The sequence below is a fragment of the Manacus candei genome, unplaced genomic scaffold (genome assembly GCF_025592945.1).
Source record: "Manacus candei isolate 608988 ecotype Guabito, Panama unplaced genomic scaffold, ASM2559294v1 h1tg000047l, whole genome shotgun sequence".
In the NCBI taxonomy this organism is placed as follows: domain Eukaryota; kingdom Metazoa; phylum Chordata; class Aves; order Passeriformes; family Pipridae; genus Manacus; species Manacus candei.
In genome coordinates, this window is record NW_026138095.1 from 10,772,906 (window position 1) to 10,793,907 (window position 21,002).

The following is a 21,002-nucleotide window of genomic DNA, read 5'->3' on the forward strand; positions in this document are numbered from 1 at the left end:
CCTGGACAGTTGACATGGTCATAAGGAATTGGTGTCCTAATCCCTTGACCTTAATTCTGTTTGGTAATACAATTTGCAAGACTTGCTGGTGTTCTTCAGTCCTGCTGAAAATTATTGGCAGTAAGAATTTGCCATGGATTGGGATTTTCTTTAAGGAAATGAATTCTGTAGGTCTGACAGCTCATCTGTAACTATATTTTACCAGCAAGGGAGACTTGATTGTGCAAAAGCAGAACTAATAAATTTTTCTGTATTCCTTTACCATACTTCACTTTTCACTTTTCCCTCCTCCCTTCCAGTTTCCCCACTGTATTTCTAGAGGAAGTATGGCTTTGTTTTATGATGCCTCTTTATTCATTGGTATGAAAGTGCTTTAGAAGAAATATTAAGGGAAAACTTGTTGGCTTTTTGCTACTAAAGACCAACTTGCCTGCCAATATTACTCTGGTATAATTATGCTTAGTCTCTCCTTTTTATCCTGTTTCCCTGAGGACATCTTGATGAGCACCAAATTAGCACTGATATTTTGGGACTGCCTTTAATCCTGTTGCAGAGAAGGTTTATCGGAAACAGCGTAATACACTTGGTGTTGGAGGAGCCAGAACTGCCTACAGGTGCAATACTTCTCCCTTAAAACCATCATATTGATCTATATTTGTAGTTAATCTTGATTTAAGTCATCCCTTGGGGGGCATATCCACCCCCAGGTACGGAAAATAAGAATCGAAACTAAAATATGACAACTCTTTTCTTCAAAGGCCTATTAAATCTTCAAATGGAAGAGGAAAAAATTGCTCTGAGTCTAAAAAGCCTGGGAGTGATGGCTGACATTCTCTGTGTGAGGAATATGTGGAACCTGATACATATGCCATTAATGTTCTTGGTATTTTCATTACATCTTGACTTACCAAAAGGGGTCCCCGAGGCCTTTTAACTGGTTACAAAGTGCAGGAGAACCATCTCAGCAGAACTGGCTGCTTGGGAAATGTCATGGCAAGGATTTATAGGTCTCTTTATTGTTACACTCCGAGCTCTGGGTTTTCACTTTGTCCAGTCAGACTGTGTGGAATATAAATACTGAGGCAGCAGTAACATTAGCACCCAGATTGGCTTGTGTACAGGAGGAGTGTAACATGCAGTGGCTGGGGGGAGGGAAAGGGATTCTTGAAGCAAGAAACGAAGGAGAAAAAAACTGAAACAGTCTCCTGCCTCATTATTTTTGAATTTGAAATAAAATGAGAAATACTTCTGTCAGCTGAACTTGTTTTGCAATATTCCATCTCCTTCTCCTTGCTCTTCAATTCTGTCTCTTGACATTAAACCTGTGTGCTCCAGAGACTGAGTTATTGTCATGGTTTAAATGACTGCACCTTGCTTGGCCATCTGTGAATGGCATCAGTAGCAAGTCCTTAGTGGACAGACTCAGTTGAACTTAATTTCTAGAACTAGGTTATGGTACCCTATAATTTCTTTTTCTTATTTTTTTTTTTTTGTTATTGTTGGAAAAGTTTAATGCTTAGTACTTGACAACAGATACTGACCTTTGGCCTTCTCTGGGTCAAAATGTGACTGGATCCCTGTTTGTTGGGGTTCAGCCTCAGGGCTGGGCACTTAATTAGGCATGATGATGATATTTACAGTGAGCAACTCTCTCCTTAAGGCTCAGTTGCTCAGAAGTGTTACTTGAAGTGGTTGACATAATTTGTTTTTTTGTCTAACTTCAGTAACTTTCTTCTATTTAAAAATGAGACAGGAGTGACAATTACATAAAGAATTCTTGGTTTTTTGAGCGTCTTGGCTGTTTTCTCCCCACTTCTGAAGTATGACTCTGAAGAGAGGAGCCAGTTCCATGGGTTTTTTTTGGTTGATATTCTGGGCATCCGGGGATGACTTTTAATTTTAAAACTTGCTATGCAAGCTGACTTCATAATTGAATTGTGACTGTGCCTACAGACAGGAATTCAAGCCTAAGTGCATCCAACTTGGGAAATCATTCATGAGATGAATCATTTCGTGCGATTACTCAGCCCAGCACCTGCTTCTGCAGCAAAGCTTTAGTTGAAATTAAACTCCTTTTATTTCTAGGTAGTTGTGAAATGGATAATTCACTTCTGCTTGGCTTAAGCCTTCAGCTGACATGCACAGGCAATAATGCCTGGATGTAACAAAAACTTAAATGTGTTCTGATGCTGACAGCAGGTTGGCCTGTGACAGCCCTGCTGGGTGCTGCTGGGGTTTGTCACTGGTGTCTGCATTCCTCTGGGGGGCTGAACTACCTGTAGCTGTGCCATAACTGCTGCTGCCAGCAACTGCAGGAGCTCCTTTTTCCTCCCCCATCCTCTTGACTTCTAGTTCTTTGTTATGCTCTGGGAAGGAAGCAATAAGCAGCAGAGTGATGTTCAGCCCTTAGCGAGTGGAGAGAACTGGTGAGAGGCTTTGACCCCAGGACCACATCACCAACACAATGCCAATTTATATCCCAGTATGTCTCCAGCTTCCTTTCTCTTGTCCTGACCTGCTCTCAGGTATTTGGCTGCTTAGGGACTCCTGACAGACTTGGTGTGCCTTCCCCAGCCATTCAGAGTTGCAAGGTTTTGTGCTTCTTAAGTACTGTTTCATAGCTCATGGTGAATAAAAGCTCATGGCTTTGTCATTACTCTGAGGCATTAAAATTCTTCTTGTTCTGGGGCTTTTTCAGAGGGATGGTAAAGCCATCAGGTGATGTGTAGAAGGAAAACCCAGAAAAAGCAGAAAAAAGGTGTGACTATTTCTTTGTGTGTCTGCTGTGAAGTTGCTCAGGGAAGTTCTCGTGCTGGGAATGATCCTTTGAGGAAAATATCAGGGAATCACTCCCAAACTGAAAGGTTAGTGAACAGAAAAATGATGGTAGCAAGCTGCAAGAACCAAATTCCTAATTTCAGAGATGGAAGAGCTGATGGACTGTGCTGCATGGAAACATTTGGCACAAAACATTCAGTACCAAAGCAACCAGATGTGAGTTAGTGGGTGCCATCTCTGAGAGTCCTGCTCAGGTTTGGGAGTCTGGAGACCAGTATCATCATCATCAGCTTTCCAAAAGTAATTTGACAGTGATCCTACCCAGAGGCTTGTAAGTAACTGCAGTGTGAGAAAAGGCAAAGAGCTGGTTAAAGATTGGCCAATCTTGTCCATCGTTTCTGCTTTTTATGGTTTGGAGACCCTGGAACCTGCACTCATCTGCTTATGCTTCTTGTTATAAATGTCTTGCTTGGGACAGAGAGGGGGTTGTGAGGGGATTCTTGGCTCATATTGTTATCCAGGGTAGCAAAAACGAGTTTGGTGTGAAGAACTGTAGCTCAGAGTGTCCAAGAGGCTAAAATAGGATGTGAGGCTCCGTGTGACCCACAGAGCACTGCTGTGCATGGGGGGTGTGAATTGTGTTAGTGGTGTTGGAGCTGTTACTGCTTGAGTGGGAGCTGTAGGGATGAACCAGATCTGTATGCAACCATCAGCCATGGTTGTAAATGTATAACAATATAGTACAACATACAACATTCTTTCTGTTTTTGTAATACCTAGGCTGACAATACACCCCAAGCCCAGGAACAGGCTGGGTGGGAATGGACTCAGAGTAGCCCTGAGCAGAAGGACTTGGGGCTTCTCAAGAAGCTCAGCATGCCCTGGCCTTGTGCTCTGGCAGCCCAGAAACCCCCTGTGCCCTGGGCTGATCCCCCAGCGTGGGCAGAGGGCAGGGGGGGATTCTGCCCCTCAGGTGAGACCCCCCTGCAGAGCTGCTCCAGCCCTGGGGAACAGCACAGGGAGGACATGGAGCTGCTGGAGAGAGTCCAGAGGAGGCACCAAGAGGATCAGAGGGATGGAGCAGCTCTGCTGGAGGAAAGGGGAGAGAGTTGGGATTGTTCAGCCTGGAGAAGAGAAGGCTCTGGGGAGACCTGAGAGCCCCTTCCAGTGCCTAAAGAGGCTCCAAGAGAGCTGGAGAGGGACTTGGAACAAGGACCTGGAGAGACAGGACGAAGGGAATGGCTTCCCACTGACAGAGGTCAGGGGGATGGGATATTAGCAAGAAATTTTTGGCTGTGAGGGTGGGGAGGCCCTGGCACAGGTTGTCAGAGAAGCTGTGGCTGCCCCATCCCTGGAAGTGTCCAAGGCCAGGTTGGACGGGGCTTGGAGCAACCTGGGCTGGTGGAAGGTGTCCCTGCCCATGGCAGGGGGGTGGAATCTCTGAGGCCTTTTCCAACCCAAGCCATTCTATGATTTTCTCTTTATCTGCACTTTGTACAGCCCTGCCCTGCCCTGCTTTGGGCGCAGAGGAAATGGGACAGGACACGTTGGAAAAACAACCAAAATGAATAAAACTCAGTAAGGAAATGATAATTCAGGTCAGATGTAACTGAGGTCTAAATCTGAAGTGGCACAGGGAGAGGGTGATCTTCCCCCACCCCATCTCTTCCTATGCAGGAACAAAGAGTCATTACTGGAGATTTGCAGATGACGTGTTCAAAACAACAAAAAGAAGCAATTTTTGTAACAGCATTGCTGAAGTGTGCTACTCTGTGCCTCAAGATATAGTGGGGGCTGAAAGGCTGTGTGAGAAAAACATGAATTCTGAGGTTAATGGATTGGGAAATTGCAGGGGATCATCCTTACTTGCTGTTTTTGGTCCTTGCTGTTGGTGTGAGATACTGTTTCCAATTCTGTGTGGTCTGTCTTGCCCTGTGAGTAACTTTAGTTTGTAACCTGTGCATAAAAGTGATGTGAGTTAAATGGTCATGGCCTGTGTGTTCCTAACACTGGAGGGTTGGGGGTGGGATGGGTTCCTGTGCCCCTCCCTGTGCAGGAGGGGACAGGTAGGAGGGCAGCAATCTGCTGCCACTGGCTTTTTGGAAGCTGTTGGCACTTGGAAACTGTAGCACAGTTGTTAGTTTATTATGAGTACATGGAGCTTAGTTAGTCTGTATTGGGTGCTTTCCATCAGTGGTATTTCTGAAGTGTTCAACAGGCCAAGGAGAGGCAACTGGTAAAATGTCATTGCATCTCTTTTTAAAGCAGAGGTTGATCCTGGTGACATTCAGCATCTCAAATGAAATACAATTAAAAGATGAGGTTTAGTTTTTCTTCACAAAGGCATGGGGGAACATTGCCTTTAGTACAGGAATGAGTTCACAGTAGTTACTGGGTCAAAAATTCCTACAGTGATTATCCTCTTTCCTGTATCCTTGTTTTTCACATACTTGGCTGGAAGAAAGGTGGCATTAGGTGCTGAAAATGGGTGGGGAAGGGTGGTTGTTGGGGAGGTGCTGCTCCTTTTTCCCTCCTGCTTTAACAGAGAGATGTTACCCCCTCTTAGTGCAATATACACTTGGTTATTGATGGAAACAGTATTAAAACAACAATCAAAGGCACTTGGTAACCAGTGAGGGTTTCTGAGGGAAGGATTCCTTCAGTCACCAGCATATCTGTGAAACTGCAGGTTGGTTAGTGTTTTGGACTTGCAGGAACTATGTTTGTGTCAGGCCTGTGCGCTCAAGAGAGAGAGAAAAGGGGATTTTAAGGATTTCCCCCCGTAAATAATGTAAGGAATATATGATGCATATGTTTAGATGGCAAAGGGGAGAGGAAAATGCCTGTGTGTGTGCACAAATGCATGTGAATAAAAGCTCTTTTGACCTTAAAGAGCTAAAGGTCAACACCTTTCCTCCAAAGGAAAGGAGGTCTGAATATACCTATGACTCTTCCTTAAAAGCTGGTGGATGGATTTATATTGTGCAATTTCAAATTGTTGTGCTGAAATAGAGTTTGAGCACTTAGTGGTGATTCAGGCACGAGAGGGTGGGAATGTGGTGTTTGTCCTCTGACTTGTTGAACTTTAAAACCTATGCAGACTCAAGCCTAAACCAAATCTGTGTTTAAAATACAAGAAAGGGGAATCAACTTGGGTCTTTGGAGGAAAGGATTTTAGTGTTTGAACTGTCTCATCCAAGATATCCCTTCCCACCCCCTCCAAATCTTAATTGTAGACAAATGTTCAGCTTGACCACACACAGCACATGAGGTGGGTTGTGCTGAGCTTTTCCACACTCATGTGGTGGCCTCAGCTGTAAAGTGAGGGAAGCTCATGAGCTTTTCTCTCCTGAGGCTGTTAACAGTGGCTTTTGCATGTTCTCTTGGGAAAGTGCTTTGGAACTTCTTATGGTGCTCAGTGCTTGGAAAAGGTAGTAACTTGACCCCAGTGCTGAAGAGCAGAGGTGCAAGGAGTTCATGCAGCAAATGTGTGACTGAAAGTATTGTCACATAACCATTTTTGTCAAAAAGCTTGCTGTGAGACTGAGAAAATATCCATCAGGAAAATGCTTACATGTTCTCAGCGTGGGTATTGCTGGGTGGTGTGTTGGAATCACTGGTGGATATGGTGCTGGAGTGATGTGGGAGGTGATCCAGGTCCTGTCCTGTGTGGGACTGAACAAAAGGCCAAACCACTGCCCCTGTTGTGTTGAAGTTAAAAAGCCTGGCTATGTACTGCTGTCATATTTGTTGTCTTTCCAAACTCATGGAGTTCAGGCACGAGTTGGAAAAGAGGCCACTGGAGTGAAAGTAAGCTTCTGTCCAGTTTTGTTAAGTGTTTTGTGTTTGCTTATTTGTTTGAGAAGGAGAAGAGCAAAAGTTAAATGAGTGAGCTTAAATGGCAGATCTTACAGTTAAAGGACCTCCTTGAATCATTGTTTCAGTTGACAGTGTAATCTTTGTCTAAACAAAATTATACTACATGGGAAGTAGAACAACTTCAGCAGGATTGATGGAGGATGGAAACCACTGCTATGCTGAATGCTCTGTAGTCCAAATAAACCTTCTCCGGCCTCTGGCTTGCCAGCTCCTACTAATCTTAGGTTACTGCTAAGCAGAATGGAAATAGGAATTGAAATACAAGCATAGGGGTGGCCTGTGTAGATTTAGGAGCTGCTGGGAGCCACAAATCAGGAATGTGTCTGTGTCGGAAGCTCAAGGTCCGTGAGGGAGCAGGTCCTGGCAGCTCCAGCTGAGCAGTGTGGGGAGGTGCTGCCTGATGGGTTGTTACTGCCCTTGAGCTGAGCTGCAGGAAACCCTCCTGTGTGAGCCAGCCCTTGGCTGGGACACTGGGTCAGTCCCAGAGCTGTGCCTGTCCCCGGGGGCTGGGGACACTGGGAGCACTCCCACAGTCCAGGCTCTGTCCCTCTCCATGTGTTGCTGTTTGTACATCTCAGCTGCCCTTGGGATGGGGCAGTTTTCTGTGCTGACTTGTGTGCTCTGCTCATCCCAACTCCAGCTGTCACCCACTTCAAAAGGCTGGATAAATAAACCCGGACCCGTTTGAATTTGTTAGGGCAGCAATGTGTTACCCATTAACTGCTGCTCACAAGTGCAGCATCTCTTGTAATTTCTAAGTTAGACCTACTAAAACTTCTCTCAGTGATGGTTAATAAAGGTGGTCAAAGACTGATAGTGAAAACTAAACCATATTTAAGCTTCTTCAAGCTTAATGAGTTTGAAAATAAAATAAAATTCAAATTCTCTCTGGTATGTGATGGAGAAGCTGCCCCCAGTTTCACTGGGTGGGCAGGACATAGTCCAGTTTGTTTTGTCCTTCTGTGCTGACTCAGCCCTGGCTGGCAATGCCGAGAACGTCATAGCTTTTCCTTTAGGAATTCAGAGAATTTCAGGCTAATGTTGCAAATGCCTCACTCGTGACTTCTAAAATAGCCTCAATTCATGGCTTGGCTGGTTCCTCCCGTGCTGTGCTGGGTGAGTGAACAATGAGTGTGGTCACCTCATCTGCTGCAGACACGCAAGAAATCCCCGTGTTCAGTGCTGTGGGTCACTGTACCAAGTCACAGGGTGAACCATGACTGGGCTTTGAGTGACCTCTGCTATGCTTCACTGGTAATTATTAACTTAATGCCCTCAGCCAGGGAGCGTGGCTGGGATTTATCTCAAATCTCACATCCTCCAGAGCAAGGGACAGAACCACTCTTTTTCTTCAAAAAAACCCCCTTTTGTTATTTTAACTTCACTGGAACATATGTAGCATGTTTACCCCTCCAACAGTGAAAAGGTGCTTTATTAGCCCTTCACTACAGGCTTGGAGATCTCTTGCAGTAATTAGACAAAGGAAAGAAAGAGGCAGGAGTGAAATACTGGTTTGTCAGAGCAGTGGCAGCTGAGCCCGACAGTTCTCAGACAGGCTGGTTTCTGGGCAGAGGAAATGTAGTAGACACTGGCTGTGTCTGTCCTGTGTCATTCCATGTGGGAAATACCAGGTGAACAGACAGAGCTGGGAATTGGTGATTGATTTAAAGCAGCACTCTAGGGTTTGGCTTTGAAGTGGATGGTGTTGGGCTGCAGGGAGAGGGTTGATGTAATTCCCCATGGAGTGATGTCTGAGCCAGCTTTGGGGGCTCTCAGTGGTCTGTGGAAAAAGTGTCTGAGCACTGATGAAGCAAAGCTGATAAATATTATTATCCTGAACCTTAAAACTACTGGATACCCACTGGGTGCAGACTACACGTGAATTTGATCTTACTGCTGGTATAACACTACTGTGTTACACCTTTTAGGACAAAGTCAGAATTTCTACATCATTGCTTGACAGTTTCAAAGAGTAAGACTTGGATGTAAAATCCACCCAACATACAAATGAACTGATGATGGCAAGGCAAGAAGAAAAAGAGAAATGCAGTTTGAAGGTGCACCAAGAGAGATGGATTCCCCTGAAGTGTGTCCTTGATAATTTCTGACCTCCAGAGGTTCCTTCCAGCTTTTAGAAGGATAGTGCAATGATCCTACTCACCTTTCTTGAAGATACCTGGGATGTTTCCATGCTTTTAGTCACCTGAAACCTCCTGAGGAGAGTAGCCTGACAGTGATACTTTCCAGCTGCTTTGGATGGATTGCATTAGATGCTTTGGGCATGTGTAGGTTCAGTGTCCTTAAACAGTCAGTACTGGCTTGATGAAATTTGGGTATTAAAACTTGAAATGTCGACTTTAGCAAATTGCCTGCATTCTGCAAAGGTCCCTGGGGTGTTTGATGGGTGACTGTTGGCAAAACAGCTCCTGCAAACTGCCCTGTCTTTGGGAAGGAGTGACTGAGCTGTACAGGGAGATCATTGCACAAGTACTGAAGTGTAGGATAAACAGGAATCTCCTGGTGACCATAAGTGTGTCAGGGAATATTTGGTGTGGCAGGTCCCAGCAAACAAACTTGTGCCTGTCACTCTTCCTGTTGGCCCTTGTTAGAGGTGTTTGTCACAAGTCACTTCACAGTGCTAAGTGTTTGATGATAGTTTATGGGGTAACCAGGCAACATTTTAGAGACAAACACAAAGTAAAAGCCGTGCTTCATCTCTGTAACCAGATCTCTTCCCATGCTTATCAGTCCAGTAGGAAAAGAGGAAAGGAAAAAAAAAAGTGATTGGGAGCTTGGAATTGAAGACTGGCGGGTTGTCAGGCCACCTGTGTGCTTCCCATGTCATGGAGCATTTGTGACCCTGCCCTGGGAATGCTCTGGCAGCAGCAGACCCTGTGCTGGTGGGAAGGTCTCTGTCCCTCTTTCCCCCGGGCACTGACCCATTTTCACAAAACTTGTCAGGAATTCAATTTTTAAATGTCCTTGAACAGGCTGATATCTGAGCCTGTTCACCTACAGCAGAGGGCACATCCACAGCAGCCCTGTGGAGCCTGCATCCACAACAAACAAGGCTGTCCACCAGGGAACAGAGCTGTTCCTGGGCTGTGCTCTGGGGCACCTGGGCATGAAATATTATCTACAAATAAACAACAACCCTCCCTTCCTCCTACATGGAGCCTCTTTTTAGAAACCCAACGATTTCTCCTATTTAAGAAATATCAAAAAACTTGCCTCCTGCACCCCCAAGAAAGCAGAAACTTTTATGGTTGTCTGCTCCAGAAGTGGGACTGGCACTTGATCACTGGTCTGGAGAGGGAAAAGGAAAGGCTGTGCCAAAATGAATGATCCACAAGAATCTTGGGCTTGGGAAAGGACAACCCTTGATGTACCTGCAGATAGAACCATTTTCCTCCCCATGGTTTCCTGCTGGCTGGATGTGTGGTAACCCAGAGCTTTTTTTTCTGGGAAAGCAGGTTAAAACTCTATATGTCCATTTTCACTGCTTTGCTAGATTTAACCTTTTTACCACTTACTTATTGTATGTTCTTAAATAATGGGGTTGTGAGACAAGTCAGTGTTTGCATGAAAGTTACTGTTTAAGAATTGTAATCAGAGATAGGTTGAAGGTGAAAGCAGGTTCTGTGAAATTCTTTTCACAGATTTACAAATTGATATTAAGTCAAAAAACGCCTTTCTAGTTGGGCTGTCCACTGTGTGGGATAGCTCCAAATAGCTTCTTCTGTTCATTCTGAGTCAAAGTGTGAGAGATAAAGGCAGATCTGGGCATTTGCAATACTTGAAATACCAATACAGTAAAGAGTAATTGGACAATGCCAGTTGTAGGGGTTGTGTGTCAGTGTGCTTGTAAGGTCTGTTCTGTGATAAAGTTTCTGTGCTTGCAGAGTTGCTGCCTTTTGAGTTTTCGTGGGAAACTTGAAAAGATTCTTGCTTTTCTGTTTAGTTGTCTTATATCAATTTATAAATTACTAGAGTGTGACCAGAGCAGAACAAAATCATGCTTTTAAGAAAAGCTGCCTTTAAAATACAGTATTTTTTTTGTAGACAGACTACAGCTTTGAGCTACAACTTTTCACAACATCCTGCCTGAGCCAATTGCCCAACAAATGTTTGATGTACATCTGGAACCTTCCTTGGAGTTAACAGGGGTTTGTTAGGTAAAGTCTGTTGAGGGGAGTGGTGGAATCTAGTTTGGTGAGAGAAGGGATGTGGAGTCAAATGCTTTGTGTTCTGACAGTCAAAACTTCATGCATCTTCTTATATTGCCAGGATCTGTCTATTCTTATGGATTTTCAAACCAGAAAACTTGGCAACCTTTTTGCAGCCAAGCAACAGGTTTGTTTGAGGAGCTGCCCAGTGCTGTCCCCAGAGCACGTTCCTGTGGGGAGCCGAGAGCAGAGGAGGGAAAAATGGCTTTCAGAGCTGTAATTCTTCTTGTCTTGTTCTGGTCATTCTCCTTGGCCTCCCCAGGGTTTTTGTTCCCTGCAGGGTGGTGGGATGGGGTTGGTGGGATGAGTTTAACGTGGCTTTGGCTCCACAGCAGCTGATCCTCAGCTCGGGTGAGATCCTGCCTTTGGGTGGAGGTGAAAGGAGCAGGAGAGCAGGGCTGAAAGAAAGGCTTCAATGCCTGAGACATCCAGCTGGAGCTGTATATAAATGTTCTGTGTGATACAGGGCAAGTGATCTAATGAATAGCCACTTTTGTTTGATTAGATGTTTTGGTAGGGTTAGTTTTCTGCTGGGATCACTCACTGATTATTGGGTCATCGTAGGTGACCACCAGTGCTGGCTCAAGGGAGGCCTGGGAACGTACACCAGGGTGGAGGAGGTGGCACCTTCTGCTGGGCAGGATTTGCAGCTCCCCTGGGCCAGGGAATGTGCCTCTCCCAGTGGCTTTGGGGTGCCCAGAGGGTTGGTGGCTGGTATGAGAGGTGGTTCTCATGTTCTGTGTGCTGATTCCTGTGGTACAAACTGCACCAGGGAGCTGATCTGATTGAACACTAAATTTTGGTAGTTCCTCAGCTCCAGTGCATGTGCACAGTCAGCTGCTGGTTCCAGAGGAGGAATGGGATGGGACACTGGGCAGGGGAAGCTGAGACACCAGCAGCTGCTCCAGCTGAATTACAGCAGTGGGGGAGCTCCAGCCTAAAGCCAGTGTCAGGTTGTATGGCCTTCATGCTTCCAGATTCTTCCATCCCAAAGGACCTTTCAAAGCTTATTTCAGCAGCATAAAATCAAATTTTGGTTTTATTCATAGACTTTCCATAACTTTAACTTTTATTTTCAAGTTAGGGTTATTGTAGTAAACCTTCTCTGTGCAACTTGAATGTTTTGGTCTTCGGTGTAGTTTGAAGACCTTGGGATATATTTAAATCCAAGCTGCAGAAGTGAAGTGGTAGATTCCAATGGGGTTTTCCTGTTGGTTTAAAACCAAAGGGGGTGTTTTATGATGTAGCTTGAATTAAGAGCTTGGTCCTGTTATTTCATCCCCATTTAAACATCCTTGTTTTCATGCTTATATTCATCTGATTAGGTTGAAAGGACCCAGAAAAATGGCTTTGGGGTAACATACTTGAGTTCAGATAATTTACTTTATAAGGTCTGTGTCAATTCAGGCTCCTGGACAGAGAAGATGAAAAAGCTCAGCTGCACTTGCTGGGGTTTCTGGCAGTGAGAAATACATATAAATATCTGAACTTGTAGACTTTCTGTAGGACTAACTGGGTAAGAAAATTCATTTATCCAGTGTGCAGTGTGTGCTGTGGCACAGTAGCATTGCGTGGTAAATGGACAGGTAAAATATGATACAAAGCACTGACAAACACACATTGTCTTCAACTAAACTACTGTAAACTTCAAGGCAAATGCTACCTGTGTTCTTAAGTGTTTCAGAAGTGCTAAACTGAAGAGCTCTGGTTTGGAGGAGACTTTTTTTTGATGAAGTGGCTGAGGTACAGTGACAAAGTCAGAGTGACGTTATCCCTGGGGAGTAAAAAGGCAAAAATCAAGTCATCACTTTAAAAAATACATACTAAAGCTGGGAAATATTAACTTTAAACTCTAGTCATGATACCAACTTGGCATCCATTCAGCAGTTCCTTCTGGAAGAACAAATGGTTCCTACTGTCCTGCGTCACCTTGAGTTTTGCTGCCATGTGGAGTGGTTGTGAAGAGCCTGAGTCACTCTGGTGCCCTGGGAGCAGGGCAGGGGCAGAGCTGTGCCTCTTCTGGCTGTGCTGACAACTGGGCATGCAGGACATCCAGCTGCTGCTGTACTTCTGGGCTTGCTCTGCTGCTGGTACTAAAAAGTTATTTTTGATAGGCCTTGCAAGTCCAGGTGCCAGGTGTCAAAAGCAGAAGAACATGAACTCCATAGAGTGTCTCCCTAACATTTCTCTTGTCACACTCCCACTGCTTTTGCCTACTCTCAGCTTTCATTTCTTGCAGTCCCAGGCTTTCCCCTTACTTTTTTTGGTGTGTCTGTACTGGAGCTGCTGTGCTGTTGGGGGGCTCAGCCTGGAGCAAAGGAGGCTCAGGGGGGACCTTCTGGCTCTGCAACCCCCTGACAGGAGGGGGGAGCCGGGGGGGGTCGGGCTCTGCTCCCAGGGAACAAGGGACAGGAGGAGAGGGAACGGCCTCCAGCTGTGCCAGGGGAGGGTCAGGTTGGACATCAGGAGGAATTTCTTCCTGCAAAGGGTGGTGAGGCCTTGGCAGGGGCTGCCCAGGGAGGTTTGGAGTGCCCAGCCCTGGAGGTGTCCCAGGAAGGCCTGGCCGTGGCACTCAGTGCTCTGGGCTGGGGGACAAGGTGGGGATCAGGCACAGGGGGGACTTGATGATCCTGGAAGTCTTTTCCAGCCTTTATGATTCTGTGATTCTCTGTATTTTTTTAGATGCTATCTCTCTGAAGTTGAAATTCAGCTTCAATACTAATAGTTACACCATGAACTCAACTCATCCCGTGGAGGGGGTGACTGGTTTCATACAGCCTGGAAAATTGGCAGGGACTCTGTGTAGTCCTGAGCTTTACACATGAGCAAAACAAAGCTTGGTTTTATTTATTATAATACAATTCATTACAAATTACCAATCAGAACAGAAAATGTGTTTGAAGTTCTGAGCTTGCAGGAGACAGTTGTGTTTTCTTGGAGCTGGTGAGAAACAGCTGAAGTGTGTAAAAGCAAGATCTTTGTGATGCAGATTTATGAAAAAGATGTTGAACTCATTGAAAACCTGGCTCAGACAGGGCAGAAAACACCTTTAACTGAAATGCTCTCCTTACTGCAGGTGTATTTGAATGCTTTCACTATAGAATTAATATAGAGTGTGTGGTGCTGAAATATATTCTGGAAAGGCCTTGTAATTCTGAAATGCCCCTTGCAGGGTATAAGTGTCCTCCAGGCAGTTCTCAAAGGTCAGGAGCACAGCAGTGGGTGTCACAGAAGTGCTGAGCCACTGCTGCAGCTCTGGGCTCTGTGCAGCCTTTCCCTGCATGTCCTTTGGACGAGGCTTTCATGAATAAGCTAAATTGTGGAGGCACTTCAGGCCTGCATGTTAATGTAAAAAAGAAAACAAAAAGCTGTAGAGTAAAGCACTTGTTTGCTGGGGATGTCAGTGCTCTTTCCAAGTGTCTGGTTGTCAGTGTTCTGTACTTGAAGCTGTTTTTCTCTTCAGTGAAGGTTTTAAATTCTTTGTGCATACAGAATAAGAAATGTTAGGTCAGCTTTGTCTCAAAATATAGTTTAAAAGATTGCAGTGGATTATTATTAATTTTAAGCAAAATTTTGAATTTATGATCTGAAATGGCAGGACTTAGTCCAGCTTTATCTGAAAATATATTTAAAAAGATTGCAATGGGTTATTATTAAATATAACCAGTTTTTAACTTTATTATCTGAAATGGCAGGACTTGTAGGAATGTCTGAACTGTTGTTTGGGGGATGTGTGTGAGAACTGGGACATGATTAAAATTGCTTTAGAATGTCTTTAGAATTCTTAAACTGAAAAGATGAATTTAAAAAACATTCATTTAAAAGAAACTGTATTGTATAAACAAAAACCTATAACCATGTTTGTTCTTGTTTTGCAGACCGTGAGGACCAATCCATTCTCTGCACGTAAGTGACCACTTTTCATTTGGGCATTTTTGGGAATCTGTGCTGAGAGGGGTCTTTGATACATCTGTGGTAGTCAAAGCTTGGTCTTTAACCTTTACAGGTGGTGGGTAATGATTAAAGATGTGGCAGGAAGTGATATTTAATATGGGGGTATAATCTTTTAATACTGTACTTCACATTATTGCAAGTTTTCTAGGCATGTGCTATTTAAGAAATGCAGTTTAAAAATGTCAGTAAGAGATCTGAATCTGAACCACACAGCTTGAAGTTCACACCTCTGAAATGCTGTGCTGTGACTGCTCAGGGGGATAAAGCCTGAGGGAGACAGGACCCAGAAGTGGGTCTGGAGACCAACAGTCTGCGTTGGATCTGCTGCAGACAGGGGATCTCTGAAGAAGTTGACACTAAGGTTCCCTTTTACCTGAACTTGCCCCACCCAGGAGCAAACTTCTCACCTCAGTTCAAATTTCCCTGGGATCTGGAACTGCAGTGGTTGGGAAGCCAGAATACAAATGCACTTCCAGGTTTATGACACTCCTGAGCTGATCTGTAGGAAACAGGAAGGAGGGTGGGAGAGAAAGATCAAGCAGAAGATCATCAGCACCCCTGGATCCAGTGATGTCCTGTTGGTCCTTCTTCACCCTGGGCTTGGAGATGGGGGTCCTGCAGTTGCTCTTCTGGAGTTACCACCTTTATCCAGTCCGAGTTCTGGGTATCCATGGGGTGGTCACAGATGTCCCCATAACTTGGGGTGCCATGTCTGTCAGCAGTTCTTCCTTTCCCACAGTTTGCCAACGTGGGAATTTTTGTCTGGGTGGATTAACCAGGTTGTGCTGACCAAAGCTACCCTCAGCTAGGCCTGGAATTGGTGTCTTGCTGTTGTAAATGTCTCTCTTCTGTGCTTATCTCAAGTTCCCACTGTGGTGGCTGATCCTCTGGCAGGTTTCTTCTGTGGTTTGACAGTGTTTTGAGACAGGCAACTGTGTTCTTCAAGTCCTTCCAGCAGGTGCAGTGCCCTGTGTGCCCTCTGCCTGGGGTGTGTGATCCCCTGGCCCTGCTGTGTGCCAGGACGTGCTTTGGAAGTTGCTTTCTGAAGGAGCTCAGTGGTGGATGAATTGCTGGAAGGAGTCCTGGGTTCACTTTCCTTCTTTACATGAAGGGATTCAAATCTCCATCTTCTTCTTCCTGCAGAAGTGCCTTAACTGTCAGAGTCTGTACAAGACTGAAGGTGGATCCTTTCAAGCCAGGCTTTTCTGCACTATGGAGACTATGAATACAAGATTCTCAGGGCCAAGGAAACAGGAGCAAACACAGTTCTGTAGCTAAGATAAAAGTTGATCCAGTTAACACAGGCTTGTCTAGGTCTGTGGTTCCTGCTCTTAGTAGAACTCATCTTTTCCTGGGATGACTATTCCATGTGCAATGTACAAAGCAGCCCTCAAAGCAGGGATGGGATCCCAGGGTGAGAAGAAATGCTTTGTTCTCGTGTGTTTGTGGATGCTTTGACAGTCTTTGCTTGCCCCAGGTGAATTTTTTTGAAGTAACTTCATGTTTTGTGCCTGTGCATGAACCTTTCCCTCCTTTGTGTGGTCAGCTGAGCCCACAAAGGTTGGAATGACAGTGCTGCAGGATTTGGTGGATGTCTGATCTGTTGAAAGATTGAATAGGCCTTTAAGCTCTTTTGCCTTTGTTTTTATTATTACCTCAGCTCTCAGGTTACCATAAGCTTTTGATCCTTCTGTGCTGAACAGATAATTGACCCCTGTTTTGTATCTGGTTCAACACAGTCCAGTATGGAATTTGTGGATCTTCTGCTGGGTTCCACATCTTGGCTGGGCTTGCTTTGCAGAGGAGCTTGAGTCCAGATGGTGGGAGGTGGGGATGGACACAGATCCTTACAGCCAGACCTCAGGAGGACGTGATCACATCCAGTATGGAAGTCTGGAGCTACTGGGGACTGCTCTGAGTGCATCCCAATATTAAGACCCTCAGAGATGGCCTTGAGGACATCTCTTCTGTTGGACATGGGAAATGCTTGGTGACAAATCTACTCCATGTAAAATTCCAGAATCTGGTGCTGAGAAGTTTCATCACTGGCTTGGAAGCATATCCCAACCCTGGGTATTGAAAGTGTTAGTCCCATGACATGAGTTTCACCACCTTTAATTCAGTGCCTTGGTTGTATCAGTCTTAAAGGCTCCACATAACAGAAGTGTGGCAGCCTTAATAAATCTGAGTTTCTGAGCACAGATTCCAGGCTCTGTTGCTGTCCTACAGCTCTACCTGGTGTTTCTTGCTGAAGTACTTACACAGCAGCATAAATTCAAAAGACCAACGTCACTGAACGCAGTTCACAAGAAAATATGGATTTCCTCCATAATGGGGACATATCTGTGGCCTCAGGATTATAAAGGATAAGGCATTTTATGTCCAAACTGGATGTACAGTGTGGGTCTTGCCTTGTCAGAATGTGAGACACATGAGGTGATAGATGATGGGATCCAAGGTGCTTCTGTCATCTTGGGAGTTGTACACCAGAGTTCCACCATAGCCCAGGAGACCTTGCTCACACTGTCTGATGAGCAACACCATTTACATGCTGAGTACAAAAAAGGATAGTAGAGGCTGCCAGGTTAATAAACACTTTCCTCTTAAAATAGGTTTCTCTTAGACTGCTTTCCAGCTCTGTGTTCAAGAGAAGTGCCATCAAACCCATTTGTACTCCCCTGTATGTCCCTTTTGAACAGATAAAGCCAGCTCTTTTCTGTGGCACTGTCCCAAAGAGTGTTTCCCCTGTGGACTTCATGGGAGAGCCCTATTATTTTGCAGCTCTGCACTCTAAACTGATGTTTGGGATGTTAAATCTGCTCCATGAATGGGACAAGGCCATGGCAAACTCTCTACCTCCAGAAGGAGGTCCCATGTTTTGACCAGGAATCCTGTTTCTCTGTTTTGGCCTGTGTCCAGGACTCCTGTTGCATTGCTGATTCTGGGGAAGAGGTAAACTCTGTGTTTCCCCTCCTGCCACTGGTTTTACAGGTCTTAGACTAAGGCAGAAATAAATAAGGTGGAAGGAGTGTGTCTTAACCACACCGGAGGTGGTTTCAGAAACTCCTTTGGCAGTTCATAAAAGGCTTGACACATCTTCTCATCCCAAACTTGCTGTCTCAGGACCTGGGTCACCTGGTTGACCCTGATCTTTAGTAAAGCTGGAAGTCCTCAGAGTACTTTTTAATTTCTCCAGCAGGAGTGGTTCAAACTGGTGGGAGAGAAAACAGCCCTTGCCTTGTGCACTGGGATGAGGACAGTTGTGGTGTGCCTGTCACTTCCCTGTCTCCAACTGCCTTGACCATAAATTGTCTGGAGAGGAGTCTCTCCCACGGCTTGCTGAAGGTCCATCTGGGCAGCACCTTCACCTCTCTCCCCCTGTCTCTAGTTGATGAAGTTTCCTGGGATTTTACCTTCCATGGCCTTTAGAGGAGGGGCCAGATCAGTTCTCCAGTGACAGTATTTGAACAGCATTTTCCAGGTTCTCTGGATCCAACCACCCTTTCTTCTTGACAGCCAGGAGTGCTGCTCTTGAGGGTGTTCTTAGTGTAGGATTGGTGCTGTGTTGGGCCTTTGGGTTTGGTTTCAGTTCTTCCTCTTCAAGGACCGTCTCTGCCTGTTCTCCACCTGCCTTCCTTTGGTTCCAGCTGGGTGAATGTCCAATCCATTCGTACTTACCTTGGAAAACCTTTAAACTCTCTTGCCTTCAATTTTGTTATTGCCTAACCTGCAAGATAACTGTGAACTCTTGATCCTTCTGAACTCACTAAACAACTGAATCCTGATTTATATTTGGTACACATGATATTTTCTTATCCTAGGCATGAAAATGCAGTTACATCTGGGGTTGAGGCAGATTCATTGTCTTGACCTGTGCAGATCTTTAGGAAATACCAGCCTGTTTCCCCCAAAAGGCCTGCAGTTACTTTGCTTCAGTCTAGTAAATATTAGCTCTGTGAAGAAGGTGTGTGCAGGTGGATCTTTCTGAGGAATACAGTTTGCTCAGAGTTATCTTAATTTTTTTCTCACCAAGAGAGCTGTGCTGAAGAATAACCTGTATTTCACTGAGATGCTGCAGATACAGGATTCCTCTTAATGCCCTGTTGGAGTGGGCTGACCTTGGGGGATGGTTCTCCAAGCATGTCTCTCATCACATCTCATTGCTTTGAAGGCAGTGGGTTTACCTGGAGGTTTCCTGTCTCACCTGCTGATGTTCCATGAAGAGTTTTGCATGAACTAGTGGTCTTAAAGTTAGTAATATTTTCTCAAAGTCAAACATACCGGGAAGGAAAAAAACCCCACCAAACTACCTGCTGTGTTCTCTGGCTGCTTGTCTGAGCAGAACACCCTGTCCTGGCATGGGGGGTGGTTCTCCAGGAGGGCACTGCTGGCATTGCCAGCTGATGTGGCTGTGCTGAGCTCTCCAGTCCACTCCTGATGACAGATGACTTCCTGCTCTTGCTGCAGACATGAGGCATCTCTGAACACAAAATAGTGTGCTGTCTTCCTCTCTTAGTTACCTTCTGTTCTCTTCCCTTTCCACTCCCCACCTTTTAGGAAGCCAAATATAGACAACTGTGTTGTTGCAGAGGCTGCAGGGCTTTATTCAGAGTTACTGGCGTGGTCTCTGTTGTTTCATTGTGGCACCTCCTTCCCCATCTGTTTGTGTAAGTTGGTGAGTACCTGAGCCCAGGGATGGAGTTTGTAGGAGAAACTTCTTGTTTAAATTACTTATTATAGAAAGGCTTTTTTCAGAGTGAACCAGAAGTCCTTCTCCCACATGCAGAAGGACTCTGCTGCTCCATGGTGTCACCCTGATTTCCTCAGGTGGTGATGGGATTCCTTATGTGCCCTTTGGCATTCACCCACTGCAAACCCCAAATATGTGCAGAGGCACACACCCCTACAGCTCCTGAATCGACTGGACAATCTATCACATGGGTGAAAGCCAGATTATTGCCTGGCTAATGATGAGATGGGAGGAGCTGAACAAACAGTAATGGTGGGAATTTCTGTTCAGCTTTGAAGTTGGATGGTTTAATCTTGGGCTTTAACCACTAACACATGGTTAGAAAGGTTGCTGGAGCTCTCTTCTGCTTTGTAGTTTAGTTCATCAAACTTTTCAATGAAAAGCAAACGAGCAGCCCTTAAAACCAGCACTTCTCCAGGGAGCTGGACTTAACCAGCTTCCTTCTCATCACTCCCCCTTGACTGGAGTGCAAATGGAAGTTTATTTTGGATCTTGTGTCTGTAAATTCTTAGTTTGCTGAAAAGAAAGGACAATATATGTAGTTCCAGCAACTTAATGTTCCTGAGAGCTTATAGGTAATATAATATGTTGTATATTATATATATATACATATATATATATAATAAGTAGCTTTCAGCCTGTGTTAGCCCAGCATCCATAAGTGATGCCTTACAGAAAGTGGTGCCAACATTGCAGTGTGCACATGTCTGCCTGCACATTTTCCCGTTTTTGTGGGATGTGAAGCTGTTCTGGAGAGACTTTGAGGCTTTGTTTTCTTGGAGAAGCTGCAGCTGCTGACGTTTTGCTAAGTTTTGGTGTTTCTCTCTGTTGTTGCTGCCTGTTTAGTGCTCGCTGGCCATGCCAGGCTGCTGGAGGCTGATGACCAAGATGAAGAAATTTGTGTTGTGGTAGCGAAGAATCTGAGAAATATTCCAACCTCCCCTGGCTTCAGGCGACTCTTGGGAAGTCAGCTGTGAAAATGTGCTGCTCTGCACTTTTTGCAGTTAATGTGTTTCTGAAGTGAAGGATCTTACCACAGACTTCTGGTATTCTCAGAACTGATAAATAGGCATTTAGCAAGATGCTTGCAGCCCCACAAGGATATCTAATCTGAATTGGCTTCTGTAGGAGTGGTGGGGTGTGGAGGGAATAGAGGCTGCTTATTACAGGACAACAGCAGCAAATACCAAGCATTTTTGTATACAACCTCTGGCTGGAGTCCAGCTTGTAACATTCCCTGGGCAAGTGGTGTTGAGATGATGAGAAGCATCAAGAGGGAAAGGAAGCAGCTCTGAAGCAGCCACGTAAATAGTAAAGCCAATTAATGACTCTTCTCCAAACTATCAGTTATACCTCTTGCAGAAAATAAGGCAGGTGATTAAAATGGCCTTTTAATTACAGGTCTTACCTGTAAA

The 21,002-nt window shown here is 45.1% G+C and overlaps 1 protein-coding gene across 3 annotated transcripts in view; it reads left to right on the forward strand.

Annotated features, from left to right (window-relative positions):
• MYH10 (myosin heavy chain 10) overlaps positions 1–21,002 on the forward strand; it is a 102,079-nt gene that overhangs the window by 20,842 nt on the left and 60,235 nt on the right. For all 3 annotated transcript variants that reach the window (XM_051797457.1, XM_051797456.1, XM_051797458.1), the window contains one exon: positions 14,762–14,789. In XM_051797457.1, the coding sequence (XP_051653417.1) occupies positions 14,762–14,789 (28 nt within the window). The remainder of the gene's footprint in view (positions 1–14,761; positions 14,790–21,002) is intronic.